At 22.7% G+C, this 15,301-nt stretch overlaps 1 protein-coding gene across 10 annotated transcripts in view; it reads left to right on the forward strand.

Moving 5' to 3' along the window:
- LOC112603766 (voltage-dependent calcium channel type D subunit alpha-1) overlaps positions 1–15,301 on the forward strand; it is a 37,812-nt gene that overhangs the window by 8,118 nt on the left and 14,393 nt on the right. For 8 of the 10 annotated variants that reach the window (XR_003115177.1, XR_003115178.1, XM_025352506.1 and 5 more), the window contains exons 2-22: positions 1,930–2,280; positions 3,227–3,332; positions 3,413–3,552; positions 3,612–3,700; positions 5,341–5,493; positions 6,433–6,638; positions 7,901–8,004; positions 8,137–8,303; positions 8,584–8,683; positions 8,789–8,934; positions 9,060–9,133; positions 9,274–9,425; positions 9,494–9,704; positions 10,750–10,870; positions 11,610–11,695; positions 11,767–11,882; positions 11,953–12,035; positions 12,102–12,213; positions 13,024–13,153; positions 13,217–13,392; positions 13,443–13,545. Coding sequence is in view for 8 of the 10 variants with exons in the window: in XM_025352506.1 (XP_025208291.1) it covers positions 2,009–2,280; positions 3,227–3,332; positions 3,413–3,552; positions 3,612–3,700; positions 5,341–5,493; positions 6,433–6,638; positions 7,901–8,004; positions 8,137–8,303; positions 8,584–8,683; positions 8,789–8,934; positions 9,060–9,133; positions 9,274–9,425; positions 9,494–9,704; positions 10,750–10,870; positions 11,610–11,695; positions 11,767–11,882; positions 11,953–12,035; positions 12,102–12,213; positions 13,024–13,153; positions 13,217–13,392; positions 13,443–13,545 (2,847 nt within the window). In the remaining 2 variants the exon portion in view is untranslated. Of the gene's footprint in view, positions 1–1,929; positions 2,281–3,226; positions 3,333–3,412; positions 3,553–3,611; positions 3,701–5,340; positions 5,494–6,432; positions 6,639–7,900; positions 8,005–8,136; positions 8,304–8,583; positions 8,684–8,788; positions 8,935–9,059; positions 9,134–9,273; positions 9,426–9,493; positions 9,705–10,749; positions 10,871–11,609; positions 11,696–11,766; positions 11,883–11,952; positions 12,036–12,101; positions 12,214–13,023; positions 13,154–13,216; positions 13,393–13,442; positions 13,546–15,301 lie in introns of those variants that run through there. The other 2 variants (XM_025352507.1, XM_025352502.1) reach the window with 2 other exon arrangements.

Below are 15,301 nucleotides of genomic sequence, written 5' to 3' on the forward strand. Positions count from 1 at the left end.
ATTAAAGGCTGTAGATTTTATCCAAGCCAAGATTTGTGGCGAAAGATAAAAAAAATAAGTAAATTACCTATTTAAAATTATTAAATAAATATAAATAGTAATATTAATAATATTATATTATATAAATAGTATATAAATAAAGGTGAAGTGAAAAATTATTTTAGTATTTTAATCGTCATATTTTTATTTTTTAATGTAGCTACTTACATTTATATAAATATTTAATACCTGAGAAATATTAATATAAAAAATATTTATATCATAATTTCCGAAAAGTGTCGATATTATATAAATTTCAAATTTGAGTGTTTTGTCATTTATTTATTCAATTATCAGAGATTATTTTAAGTGTGATGTTAAATATTAAAATTATAATCACGTAAATCCAAATATAAGCATTTTAAATCATGTATTGAGCATAGTTTAATCAGACTAAAATTATATATAGCCGTGCAAATACTTAATTTTTTTATTTAATTATGTTATGTTAATTTGTATTAACACAATATTGATGTAAATTCGGTTGCGTATATAATAAACCCTTTTAGGGAACATGATTGTGTATGTATTTTCCTAATAATAATAATAATAATAATTTTGATTAAAATAAACGTCAACGTTGTCAAATTTATAGTTACACAATTTGAAAAAGTAACATAATCATGTTAAAAGTTTTTTTTGTTATTTTTAAAATCTAAAAATGTTTTAAGGTTAAAAATTAATTAACTTCACTTTAATAATCTGTTTCTTTTGATAAACTATAATTAAACATCATAATTTAAGTAATATTAAAATAAATCTAATTTAATTAAAATATGAAGAATGCTCTTAATAATAAGTACTTAATTTACATAATATAGTTACTCATTATAAGTAATTTAAAACATTTTTTTAGGAATTAATATTGCCAATTGAAGATAAATTTATTTTAAAATATTTATGTGAATTTTATATTTATTATATATGTTAATTGAAGTTTGAATATGAATCATTACATCAAATTCATTAAAATTGATATTCAAAATTTGAAAGATCTATTTTACTATGGATATGTATTGAAATTGAACATATTTTTTTCTTTATTTCAACTTGAATCTCTATTAATATTTATATAAGTACATGTATTGATGATTGAACACTTTAAAATTGACCGTTGTGCGTTTTTTATAAGCTTTCTGTTTTGTTCGTTATTCTTTAGATTTATTTTATTTTATTAGTTTTAAAACTTATTTATCATTATAAAATTCGTAACATTTGGCTTTATCAACATGATATAAAAATAAAATTAATTTAACGCACGGAATCGTATTACAAAAAAGATACTGCTGATTAGTGGAGAACATAATCGTATTCCACCCTTCAGTTGATATTAATTAATAATTTTTTTTTATTAATATTAATAATTGGCCGAATATATTCACGATAAATTATTTAAAATATGGTATAATTTATGTTGTATCACCAAATATAAATATTTAAATAAATATCTAAAGTAGAATAATAATTAAATTGTAATCAAACAAAGGTAAAATAAGTTGAGCTAGAGCTTAAAAAAAAATTATTAATTGTCTAATTATTTTTTTATATATCATAAACGGATTAATTGATAAGGCATTACCAGATGTATTTATATTTTTCTTAAAGAGGAAATTACTCTAGTGGACAATTTTTCAATAAACAAAGATAAACCATAAAGTAATTATTTTAATTATTCATAAGGTTTAAAAACGTGCTTTCTTTAAATATGCATATAACAATGAGATAGACAATCAATATATTAAACAAACTGATTAAGTTATGATATTTTCGGAATAGGCTAAGTTTTAAGTTAATGAGTAAATAATACTGTTATAATTAAAAATTGTTGTTAGATTAGTATATATTTGAATAAATATGCAATTTAAAACTAACTCTATTTTATATTTATAGGTAAAATTGTGGAACATGGCTTTAGTGGGGTAATACTCATTACTTCTTTCTGTGTATTTTGAAAAAAAAAAAAAAAACTATGAGTGTTGTAAATGACAACAATGCCGATCCTAATGGGGTGTCAAATAACAATAGTAGCAACAATGCGACCACGAACACTAATAATAATAACACCATTAACAACAATACCAACAATAACAATCCGGCAAACAACAACCAAACTAAACAGGTAACAAAAAGACCTATACGCAGACCTGGAAAACAGCTACCCGACAGACCGCAAAGAGCATTATGCTGCCTATCTCTCAAAAATCCTCTTCGGAAATTATGTATTGGTGTAATCGAATGGAAGTATCCTTTTTATTTTGTACATTTATTGAATATTATTAAAATACAATAATTATTGGTAATTACTCATATTTTAAATGTCTTTTTTAAATACACATACTGTATTTGAAATTTTTGTTCAAAGTAAATTCAGTATTAAAATTTAGTGTAATATTAGAGTCAGATTATAAAATTGTTTAAAATTTCAATAGATAAATAATAGACCAAAGATACATCTAATATCAAACAATATGACTTTCAATAATTTTCTAGAAAACCTTAAAATGTTATTTTATTATTACAGATTGTTTATAATTTTATTAAATATTATTACAGTAGGGTCTCGTTAATCTAAACACAGGCTAATCCGAAAAAACGCAGTAATTCGAACGGGCTTGGAAATTTCCGCATCGCTATACTAATATACCTACACGTGTATCATAATTCATAACTATATGTAATATACATAGGTACATATTAACTGGCTGTATAGACATAATTATAATGATTTTGATTGTATTAATTGTGTTTTAAACGACGAATTTTTTATGAATTAACACAGTATAGATAAAGATTAATTCCAAAATTTAAATTGCTAAAAAATTCATTATTTTTTTCTATCATAAATAATCCAAATAATCCCTTTCAACAGTCTCGTTCGGATTAACGATACCCTACTCTATGTATATATATTTAATACAGCCATTAGAAAAAAATGTATTAATCAATTCACATTTTATAAGTTTATTTTTGTAAATTTTATATATTTTGGACGAAACGCTTAAGCAAAATTAAATAAACTTACCAAATTATGTCTATTTTCTAAAATAGTGAAAATTACAATCATTGAAATATGATATTATTTAGTGTAGATAAAAAATTAGAATTTTCTGAAAAAGAAAAACGATTTCTGAAATGTATGATTATAATTTCTACTCATAAACTATATTTTCTTAACAAATGTATTTAGACCATTTGAATACTTAATTTTAATGACAATATTTGCTAATTGCGTTGCTCTCGCAGTATATACACCATATCCATGCAACGATTCAAATACAGTGAACGGTTATTTAGTAAGTTTAACTAATTTTTGATTAAATAAAGACTTGAACCTAATACCAATTGTTTTTAATATATGTATTATAAATTTTAGGATAGAATTGAACGAGTGTTTTTAGTTATATTTACTGTTGAATGTATAATGAAGATTATAGCATACGGATTTGTTGCCCATCCAGGCGCGTATCTAAGAAACGGCTGGAATTTCTTGGATTTCACAATTGTTCTGATGGGGTAACTTGGCTATGAATGATATATTTTATAATTTAATATATTTAATTATTATTTTTCAGAGGTATCAGTATAATAAACGGATTTGATGTAAAGGCGTTGCGTGCCTTCCGAGTCTTAAGACCACTGAGATTAGTATCGGGTGTACCAAGTAAGCAATTTTATTTTACGTACAAATAAATTACAAATTCATTTTATCATTTAGTATACATATTATATAAAGAATTATTTAACAAAAATGTTTAACTTTATTTTATACTTTTATAATCAATTTATTCAAATTCCGATTTTTGAATTCTTATGTATACTTACTTAAAACCTTATATAATTAGTAAAGATACTCTGATTGACAAAACCGTACCATAACTGATACTGAAAAGGCCATAAAGGTTCCAGTTTCTGAATTTACATCATATAGTAGTTGATTTTTAAATAATGTGTATTAGGACATTAGGTATGCCGAAAAGGAAATCATATAAGTATCTTAAATATGTTTACTCAAATAGTCAAATAATATTACTTATTCTTTATAGTGCTTATTGCTGTTTAACTAAAACAACTTTGGATATTGAAAGATAAAATTGATACTAAACCATTGAAAAAAATGTTTTTCAAAAGTCTAAATAATATGAAATATTTTATTAAATCTGCACTATTTATTATGCGTACTCTGGCCCCAATTAACCAATTTATAAGCCTAGTACGATTTAAAATGTTGGAACTCTAAATCATTCAATAAAATTGTTTTGGTTAAACATAATTATATTTAATATACAAGAATATTATACATTTCTAATCACCTACGCTAACTTAATATTTATATTATAATTAAATAAACTAAAAAATATTTATTTTTTTAAATAATTTATATCTTTGATTTTAATAATACTTTTATAAAACTAAATTTTAAGTTAAACTTTCTTTAAGTTTTACTAACATTTTCTTGCTTTTTGTTTTAAAAATTTATCAATAATATCATCAAAACTCAAGATTATTAAATAAAATAATATGGTTACAAATAAAACTAATTTTGATTGCCTATTATCGGTGGACCCCTGTTTAAATGTCCCATGTGTCCTTGTATAAATATGGCCTTATGTATACTCATAAATATCATAAAATATTCTTAGAAATTAATGTTAGTACATAATATTATACATATTTAATGTGTATAGTACATAATGTATAAATATGAAATAAGTGTTACGTATCTATATTTGATGGATTAAAGAACAATTTTTGACAGACGATTAAAACGTGTTTCTTTGAACTTACGTCAAATAAATTAAAGTAATTACACAAAATTAAACTAAAATTATTCTATTTTCATAAAACCAATTAAAAAGTACATTCTAATGTCTAGAAAAATAATTTCATCTCATATTATTATTTAAACTCATGTTCAATATTTCACATACCTACTAAACAAAGTACTATAATAAAATTAATAACGTGATTTTTTCTTTTGAATTATTTAAATGCAATAGCCCTTACAGCTCTAAACTTTCAGTATAATATTTTAAGTTATAGACATACCCCATATTATAACACAATATAATGTATAAAAATTGCCTATTCTTTATAATATAATCTTACTTTTCACGAATCGTGACACAAAAAATCCACAACTTTATCAACTAGATGTCAAATATAATATTATATGTATTATATGCTGAAACCTATGAATACATTTAATATGATAAAATATTTAATATGCATACCGTTTAATAGATAAAATATTATGTTTAGTACTTAAAATATTATTGATACGTTTTATTTGTTTATTTACAGGTTTGCAAGTTGTATTAAATTCAATTTTACGGGCCATGGTACCTTTATTACACATCGCGCTTTTAGTTATATTTGTTATCATCATATATGCAATTATTGGATTAGAGTTATTCTCTGGGACTTTGCATACCACTTGCTGGGATAATGACACAAGTATTATTTTATAATTTTTAAAAATTTGATTATCTTTATTTAACTTATTTGTTATGTAATTAAATAATTTGATTCTAGTGTAATAGGTTATTGTGTGTTACACGTTTAATTTTTATTTATAAAAAAATAATTACTAAATAATTTAATTATGTTTCATATTTTTTTAAATATGACTTTATAACTATATTTGTTGTTGATTAAATTCCCAAGTAATAAAATTAGGAAGGGACATGAAGAACAAACACTTAAAAGTATACTAAAATATTATTGGCAGATATAAATAAACTTTTAGTTTAATGAAAGCGACCACTGACGATCCAATAAAGTCATATTTTATATATATATATATATAAAATCATATTTCATGTTTGCTAAACATGAAACTTGATATTTAGATACTCAATTACTTTCCATATTGCCATACCATCATATAGCTCTATATTAATAATATATACTTTCATAAAGTAACAAAAAAATAAAAATAATGACAAAATTTATCTACATCTCTACGGAATAATTAACTCATCAATATTATTATTTATTTACATAATATAAAAATAAAATATAGATGATAAAATATTAGAATTGAATAATATTATACTATAAATACTATGTAGGTATATCATAGTTGTAAAATACCAATTCCTAATCCATTTATTGGAAATTATATAACTAAAAGTATATATATACTAAATATAATATGTATTAATTATATTCTACTATAAATTATTGGCACAGTAAGGAGATTGAAGGATAAATCCCAATCCTTAGTCTTATTGTTATTATTTTTTTTATTTAAATTATATCAAAAGTTATTTTTTCCAACATTTAATGAATAAAGATTTTTTCACTATGTTGATTATTCTAAAAAAACATATTTTTAAATTATTTATAAAAAATAAATAAAAAATCTAAATCCAATTTTACTCTGTATTACAGTGATGGACAATCCTCATCCATGTGATGAAGGTAATTATGGAGATATTAGTGGTTTTAATTGCGCTAGTCTCGAAGGGAATTTCACCTGTCGTGGAAATTGGGAAGGACCGAATTCTGGAATAACCAATTTCGACAATTTTGGCTTGTCTATGTTAACCGTTTTCCAATGCATTACTCTTGAAGGATGGACAGACGTTTTATACAGTGTAATTATTACATAATATTTAATTATTTTACATACATTTAAAAATATTTATAATAGAAATTAACTAAATATACTTTTATTAATACTTAGTTAATCTTCATCGCGGATATCATATAGATAATTAAAGTTCTTCACAAAAACTTCATTATTAGATGTGTAATAACTAATAAGTTACTACTGCTTGTATTTTGATACATGTAATAAATATGTTATATATTATAATACACTTATAAACCCAGATTTTTCACGTAGAATATATATATATATATATACACATCGTTTAATATGAAATATTTATGTTAAGTGAATAAAATATTTAAATTCTTAAAAGAACTCGTTCATTGTGTAACTCTGCCTAGTATATTACTTATTAAACATACGCACAATCAGAATAGAAAAAATAAATAAATAAAAAGTCCAAGTTTATGTTTTTAAATAAATAAATAAATAAATTTAAATAGCACTAAATAGTGTTTTTTTAATAACTTAATTTTCTATAAAATAAAATAGTAAACTTATTTATTGACCAAAAATTATCATTCAGATATAATAAAAAAAAAAAAAAAAAAAAAAAAAAAACACATAGAAATAGCATTATGGAATGCATTCATAAATATGATTTTATCTTCATTGGTAAGTTGTTAAATAATTTACTTTTTGATGTTAAAAAATATGGAATTCTGATTTTATAGATTAAAATAGAACAAGTAATATCCCTTTTTATATGATTTGAATTAAATGTTTTTATTCTTTGTGATTTTTACAAATAACTTCTAATTTTATATTTGTTTGAAGTTTTTGATTTTAAGAATTTATAAAAAGAATATTTCTTAAAAAATATATATTACTTGATTTACGCGTTTTAATATATTTAAAAAAAATCATTAAATAACGTTATAATTCTCAAATCAATTGGTCTGTTTGTTTATTCTTACTTTTTTTTCGATACTCTCTTGTTGTATTCAAAAACAAATTACGTTTTAATAAATCAAAAATTAATTTTAACCCACCTAGTAATTTTAAAAAATTTATATTATTTATATTTTATATGTATTAAAAAGTGTTTTTTATTAATTATTTGTGTAGTATTTACTATAAAACTATTTTAAAACTATATTATAAATTATAAATTATTTAGAATTTCCGCAAAATAAAAATATGTATTAACTTATTAGCATAAAATTAATAGATAAAATTACAAATATCTGTTAGGTATATATTACTTATAATATTTTGATAAATAATTAAATTTTATATATTTAGATTGAAGATGCATTAGGAAGTTCATGGCAGTGGATATATTTTGTTTCCATGGTCATTTTAGGTGCTTTTTTCGTAATGAATCTTATTCTTGGTGTGTTAAGCGGGTATGTTTAATATTTTTAAATGAACAGATTACAATAATATTAAATACATATATACATATTTATAAAATAAAATCTAATAAAATAGTAAATATATATTATAATAATATGTAAATTAATGTTAACAAATTTTAGAGAATTTTCTAAAGAAAGAGAAAAGGCAAAAGCTAGAGGAGATTTTCAAAAACTTCGTGAAAAGCAACAGCTTGAAGAGGACTTAAGAGGTTATTTGGATTGGATAACACAAGCAGAAGATATTGAACCTGATGCTGATGATAAAAATGAATCTTCCAATCAACAAGGTAAATTATTACTTTTAAACTTATATATAAGTCCCATTACATTTTTTATACCTAGTTAATTTATTTTAAATTAATAAATAGTCATTTTAAAAACATTCATTTCATATTTTCTAACCTTACAACACCAATGTTAACACTAGTTTCATTAAAATTATTTCTGTTAAAATTACAAAGTTTATTCGACCTTAATTATATGTTAAATAAAAATATTCTGAAATGTTATAATTTTTATGTTTTGTGTTTTATGTTTGTACTCTAAAATATTATTATATATTTCAAGTAGATAATAATGCAAATGAAAACAAATCAGCCAATGTGGAACGGGATGAAGTTGACTCAAGTAAATCGTGGTGGAAAAAGAAACGAAAAGACTTTGACAAGTTTCGTATTTAGTTTTTTAAAATGATGTTTTTTAATCAAATTTAAAAATTATATTTCTATCATTAATCTACAATTGATTTATTGATTTATATTTATTTTTTCAGAATTAATCGTAGAGCTAGACGAGCTTGCCGTAAAGCAGTAAAATCACAAGCATTTTATTGGTTAATTATCGTTTTAGTGTTTTTAAATACTGGCGTTTTAGCAACAGAACATTATAAGCAACCAAAGTGGTTGGATTACTTTCAAGGTGTGTAATTTAACATGGTTGATATTATATAAATAAAATAATTTTTCAAGACTGGTTAACTGGTCACTTGTATAATGGATTATAATAAATATCAAAATGTTTTTTTTTTTTTTTTTTACTTGTAGAAATTACAAACGTCTTTTTCATTACTCTTTTCACATTAGAGATGTTATTAAAAATGTATAGTCTCGGAATACAGGTAAGAAAATTTCACACATTTACATAATATGATATATTAAATACACAACGTAAATAAAAAAAAATGATACTTTGTGAATAATAACAAATTATTGTGGTTGTAAAAACAAAACCCTTTTAAAACTATTTTATTGTTTTTAGGGGTATTTTGTTTCGCTTTTTAATCGTTTTGACTGTTTTGTTGTCATTGGAAGTATAACTGAAACGATTTTAACGCGTACGGAATTAATGTTACCACTTGGAGTATCAGTGTTACGTTGTGTACGACTACTCAGGGTTTTTAAAGTTACAAAGTAATAGTTGATTATATCACAACAATATTAATAGGTACTTAATAATAAAATATTATTTTGTTCGATAGGTACTGGAGGTCGCTGTCAAATTTAGTGGCCTCGTTGCTCAATTCGATACAATCCATTGCTTCTTTGCTGCTTCTACTGTTTCTTTTTATCGTAATATTTGCGTTATTAGGGATGCAAGTGTTTGGTGGAAAGTTTAACTTTGATCCCACAGATTATAAGCCACGTAGTAATTTTGATACGTTTTGGCAAAGTTTATTAACCGTATTTCAAGTAAGTAAATATTTTAATTGTTTGTCCCTTATGCATTACGATACATAATACACTAACGATACCCATAATATTTGAGCACTATCCATAATTAAATATTTACTAAATGACGCAACTCTACAATTTCTATTCATTATATATTACATACCCAGACATGATTATTTTGTTTCATAATTAAATTTAATATTTAATGTTAGTATTGCGATCTGACAGTATAAATTTTAAATTTAAACACACAACAAATTTAAATATTTTATTTCATTATGCAGTGTATACAAATATAATATCTTAATACCAATTTATATGGGAAGGGGTTCATCCCTCCTTTGCAGTTATAGTCTAGTAATATTACCGGTAATAACAAATATGTGTGAGCGATAATTTTTTACGTTAAATCGATTAAAAACATACTTAAAGGAAAACTTGGGAACAATGGACAAATGGATTAGCATTGCTTAATAACCACAAATAAATTAACGTAATACCAAAAAAATGTTTTAGATCTATTTTCCAAACAATAATCTAGACGTTTACAGTTTTCCCTATAGTAATAATGTATAAATTAATTTAATACATTTTAAGTTTTTTTTTTATAATATTTTAATATTTATAATATCGTTATACATATTATATATTAAACAAAACTTTTAAATTTTTCATGTTAGAAAAATTTGAGTAATACATACCTATATAGTTCTATTTTAAATAATTTAAAATTGTACAAAATATAGTCGTAAAAAATGTTCAACCAATTTCAAAGTGAACCCGAATTTTGATGAAAATGTTATGAATAGAACTATATAACATAAAAAATAATATTTTTAACAAATCCTAATTTTGTATTTTTATTATATTTAGATATCTATAATCTACAGCTTATAAAATATTTAAGATGTATTAGCATTAATCAATTTAAATATTTAATTCAGACTAATTATATTTAAATGATGTAAACTCATAATTGACATAAGTCATAGTCTACTTTTGTTCTATTATTATTATTATTATTATTAATTCGATGTTTTTAATTTACTAACATATATTTCAGATATTGACTGGTGAAGATTGGAATGTTGTGATGTACAATGGAATAAAAGCTTACAATGGTGTTTCATCACCTGGTATTTTAGCATGCATCTACTTTATTATATTGTTTATCTGCGGTAATTGTATCCTTTAAAAAATATTAAAGTACCTATATATTAAGTAATCATGCATTTAGAAAGGATTTTATTTTATATTAATTTATAATTTACATAAATGAATTAGGCATTTAATACTATTTACATGAGAGAAATTCATTTTCTATACAAGTGTAAATTAAAATATAATTAAATTATTGAATAATGATTTACAATAAACCATATAATAAACCAAAAGGCTATAATTTTACGATACCTCATATAATATTATCGGCTTTGTAACACACTTTATTGTGTAAGTGATTCTCTGTAATCTATGTAATGTATAATAAGTATTTATTAATAATTTAATGTACATCACTGTTAATCGATAAACACTTTTTGCCGATATCCATGTAGACACACAAGAAATTTCACCCTAACCTCTTGGGAATGGAAATTTAATAATTTTTACTCATTTATAAGAAAAAGTTTGAAGTATTTAAACATACCACTTTCGAAAGTGATCAAGAAACAACTAAAATCAAAAAATAAAATTCATATAAACTTTTTATAAATGTTTCAAATGTATTTTTTGGTATAATTAACTTAATTTATTTATTTAACAAACTCTAAACTATAGATACCTAAATATAAATCCATTAATAATTAGTAAAAATACAAAATATAAAGTTTATGTAACTGTGCGCGTCGATTGTTTATGGAAACACAAAACTTTTTTTTTTAATTAATTATAAACTACCTTAACTATGTAATAATATACCAGATATACTGCTAAATGTTTTCTTGGCTATCGCTGTAGATAATTTAGCTGATGCAGAGTCTTTGACCGCAATAGACAAAGAAGAAGTAGTAAGATTTAAAAAAATAAATATTTTTCTCATTTTATACATTACATTCATTAAATTTTTTTTATCATTAAGCAACCTGACAAACAACAAAAATCTCGAAGTAATAGTCAATCGAAAGAAAGAGATAACGAATATCAAGGAGACAATTCTGAAGGTGTTTCTGTTGAGGAAGAACTTTCAGACGAATGGTATGTGTTGACCTTCTTATCATTGTTTTTTTTTAATCTAACAAGGTTTTTTTTTTAATTTTTAATATAGTTCGTCAAGGAAAGACTATGAAAGTGACAGTAATATCAAAATTGATTTAGAAGGATTCGATTTCGAGCCAAATAGAAATCCAGGTTAAATTATAAGACTGCGTCATTTCATAGCCAACACGAAATTAAAATAATACTGATTTATTCTAGAAAATGAAGAAAGTGAAGATGGTGTCCGTCCAATGGAAGAGTTCAACAATGCAAATAAAGGAATGCCTATTCCTCCGGCTTCTTCATTTTTCATATTTTCACCGACTAGTCGGTAAATAACTTTTATTAACAGCATAAATTTTATTGAAATAGATATACATAAAAAAAAGTAAAATAGTGTGGCGAACAATTGTAATATGCCACAGTGATATATTTACTGTTATTTTTGCTCTACATAACTGGAAAATAAAGTCATTTAATATTTTATTTTTACCTGTAATTGATTATTTTAATTTAAAATAATACATTCATGCGTTCAAAAAATCAATTTTGAATAGGATAACTCATTTTACCTATGAAATCATTTGCTTCCGGCCCACACAAAAGTCCTGAATATTATATTATTAATAGAGATTTGTAGACCGTAGTTAATATGTTTAAAATATTATACTTGCTCTAATAAACATTTAGCAATTAGATAAATTTTGAAAGAAATTATAAAAATCAAATAGTACAAACGAATAAAAATTAACATAACAAAATATAATTTTTATATTGTTAGAAAAAATAAAAGTCTAAGAATCTTCCAACCTCGAACTATATTTTTCAAAAAAACCAATGAATTCAATATTTAAAAAGCTACAAATAGTATTTAAAGTATTTAAAATGTAAAATTTCCAAAAATTTAATCAGAAACTCATCTTAGGATCAACTTAATACGGCGCATATAGTTTTATAAAGATAAACTAATAATATTATCATTATTCATAAGTTATAACCCACTTACAACATATTCAATACACTTAATCTGCCAATGGTTGTTGTTATATATCTATAACAACAACCTACACTACGAGAAAATTTACTTTTTTTTAAGTTGATTAAATTTTATACTAATAAAATATTCTTATGTTTTGTTTAGAGTTCGAACGTTTTGTCATTGGTTGCAAAACCATACATATTTCAGTAATTTTATATTAGTATGTATTATGGTTTCTTCAGCGTTATTAGCTGCAGAAGATCCGTTAAAAGCAGATTCAGAAAGAAATAACGTAAGTCAAAATATATGTACTAAAAAATCTTATAATAACGAAAAATGTATTTTATTTTCATAGGTTTTAAAGAAATTTGACCACTTCTTCACGGCGGTTTTCACTCTTGAAATAATTTTTAAAATTATCTCATACGGATTTGTTTTACATGATGGGGCGTTTTGTCGATCATTTTTCAATCTCTTAGATCTCTTAGTTGTGGCTGTTTCACTGTTGACGGTTATTTCTAAAATGGCAACGTATGTAACTTAAAACAAATTAAACAGTATATACTATTTTAAAATGATAGTACGCAAAATTTCAGCGCGGGACCAATGTCATTAGTAAAAGTCTTAAGAGTCTTGCGAGTGCTTAGACCTTTACGTGCTATAAATAGAGCAAAAGGACTGAAAGTAAGTACAGATATTACAAAAAAATAAATATTTAAAAATTTTATTTTTAAATTTAATATATTGTTGAAGATCGTTTCAGTATTTATTTATTTTTTTTTAATACTCTCTTAAATGAGTTTATTTTGTAAAACTTCATTAACTTTTCTTAAATATCTAAAATATTAAAAAAAAAAACATTTATTAATTGATGTGTTATCAATTTTCTATTATTATTTTAGTAGTCAGTGTTAAATATTTTTATATTTATGAATTCAAGGAAATGTTTAAATTTTATTGATGTATAAAGGTATTACACATATTCTATGTAATGATGTATCATTTATTTAATGGTACATATAAATAAACAGAATCAACATTATAGTTTTAAAGCTTATATTGATATAGGTACTTAAATACTAAGTAGTTTTAAATAATCTGTATTTTGTGTAGTCAAGTTTTTGTTTTTAATTTATAATGAGTATCTAATATTATTCTAGCTCTTAAGTAACTAGAAAATAGTAGCGTTTATAATTATTAATACGTATGAGTTAGTCCATGTTTGTTAAAAAAAACCTGTGCTATTTAATACATCTAACATCATATAACATAGTTTAATAATAATACAGTTTTTATTGCAGTTAATTAATTTTGAATTTTTTTCATAGGTTTTATCTATAACGCTTAAATAATAACAATAATAACAATAATATATCAATAGTGTTAATATTAATATATAGAATTTTAATATAGGTAGATCTTTCCAGTAAATTACAGTATCTATTTTAAAATTTGCAAAATTCTTTATCTATTAATAAATATGCTATTTTATTAACTAACGATATTAAAATGCTTAAATAATGAAATCAAAATGTTTTCAAAATTATAAATATTTATCTTTATATTCTATAATATTATAATATTATGCACATATTATATAGTTCCTCATAATATGTGTCTTTGTTTCCACTCATCCACCTACTGTACACATATATGTATGAATTATATAATAATAATTTTTTCTAACTTACCCGTCTTCATTAAAACTTATGTAACTACATAAATACTCAATGAAAACTTAAAACTAATTTTTTAAAACAACTAAATCAATTAATTCTCTATTCATTAATAATCACAGATTTCTATGAAGCACCAAAATATTATTGCTTAATTTTTTTTTATCGTGAGACAAGAAAACCAAAAAATTACAGTGGATTAAAATCATTGTGGCTCTATAATTATGACATTTTGAAATCATATTTGAATAATAGAAGACTTATAGTAAAAGTTATTGAGGTGTACAAACATAGAAAAACTCTATTTAAAATAATCCAGAAAAACTTAATTTCATGCGATAACTCGTTTAATCTTGCACAACTCAAGTAAATAGGTATAGTTTATAATTGTTACAATGATTACCCAAACGTTTCTTTTTTTTTTTTTTCTAAACTGAAACATTGCTGGGTCCTAACAATTTAATTTATTTAATGTTTGATATATTAAATTATTATGTCAATAATAATCTATACAATGTTTAGTTTCAAAGACAGTACAATATTATTCATAATTTGTTGCCTTCTGCAGTGGGTACTCATTATGATATTATATGTTGGTAGATAATATTTGTAATATCGTGTAATATCTACATTCAGTTTTTATCAGTTCAATAAAAAAAAAAAAAAATAAAATAATAATAATATTTGCGTAGATAACAAATAAATATTGTGTTAAATAATTTTGTTATAGTTAAAGATGTAGTATCTAATCATATAATATCTCA

The sequence above is a fragment of the Melanaphis sacchari genome, unplaced genomic scaffold, assembly GCF_002803265.2.
Source record: "Melanaphis sacchari strain LSU unplaced genomic scaffold, SCAv2.0 Contig110_pilon_pilon, whole genome shotgun sequence".
In the NCBI taxonomy this organism is placed as follows: Eukaryota; Metazoa; Arthropoda; class Insecta; order Hemiptera; family Aphididae; genus Melanaphis; species Melanaphis sacchari.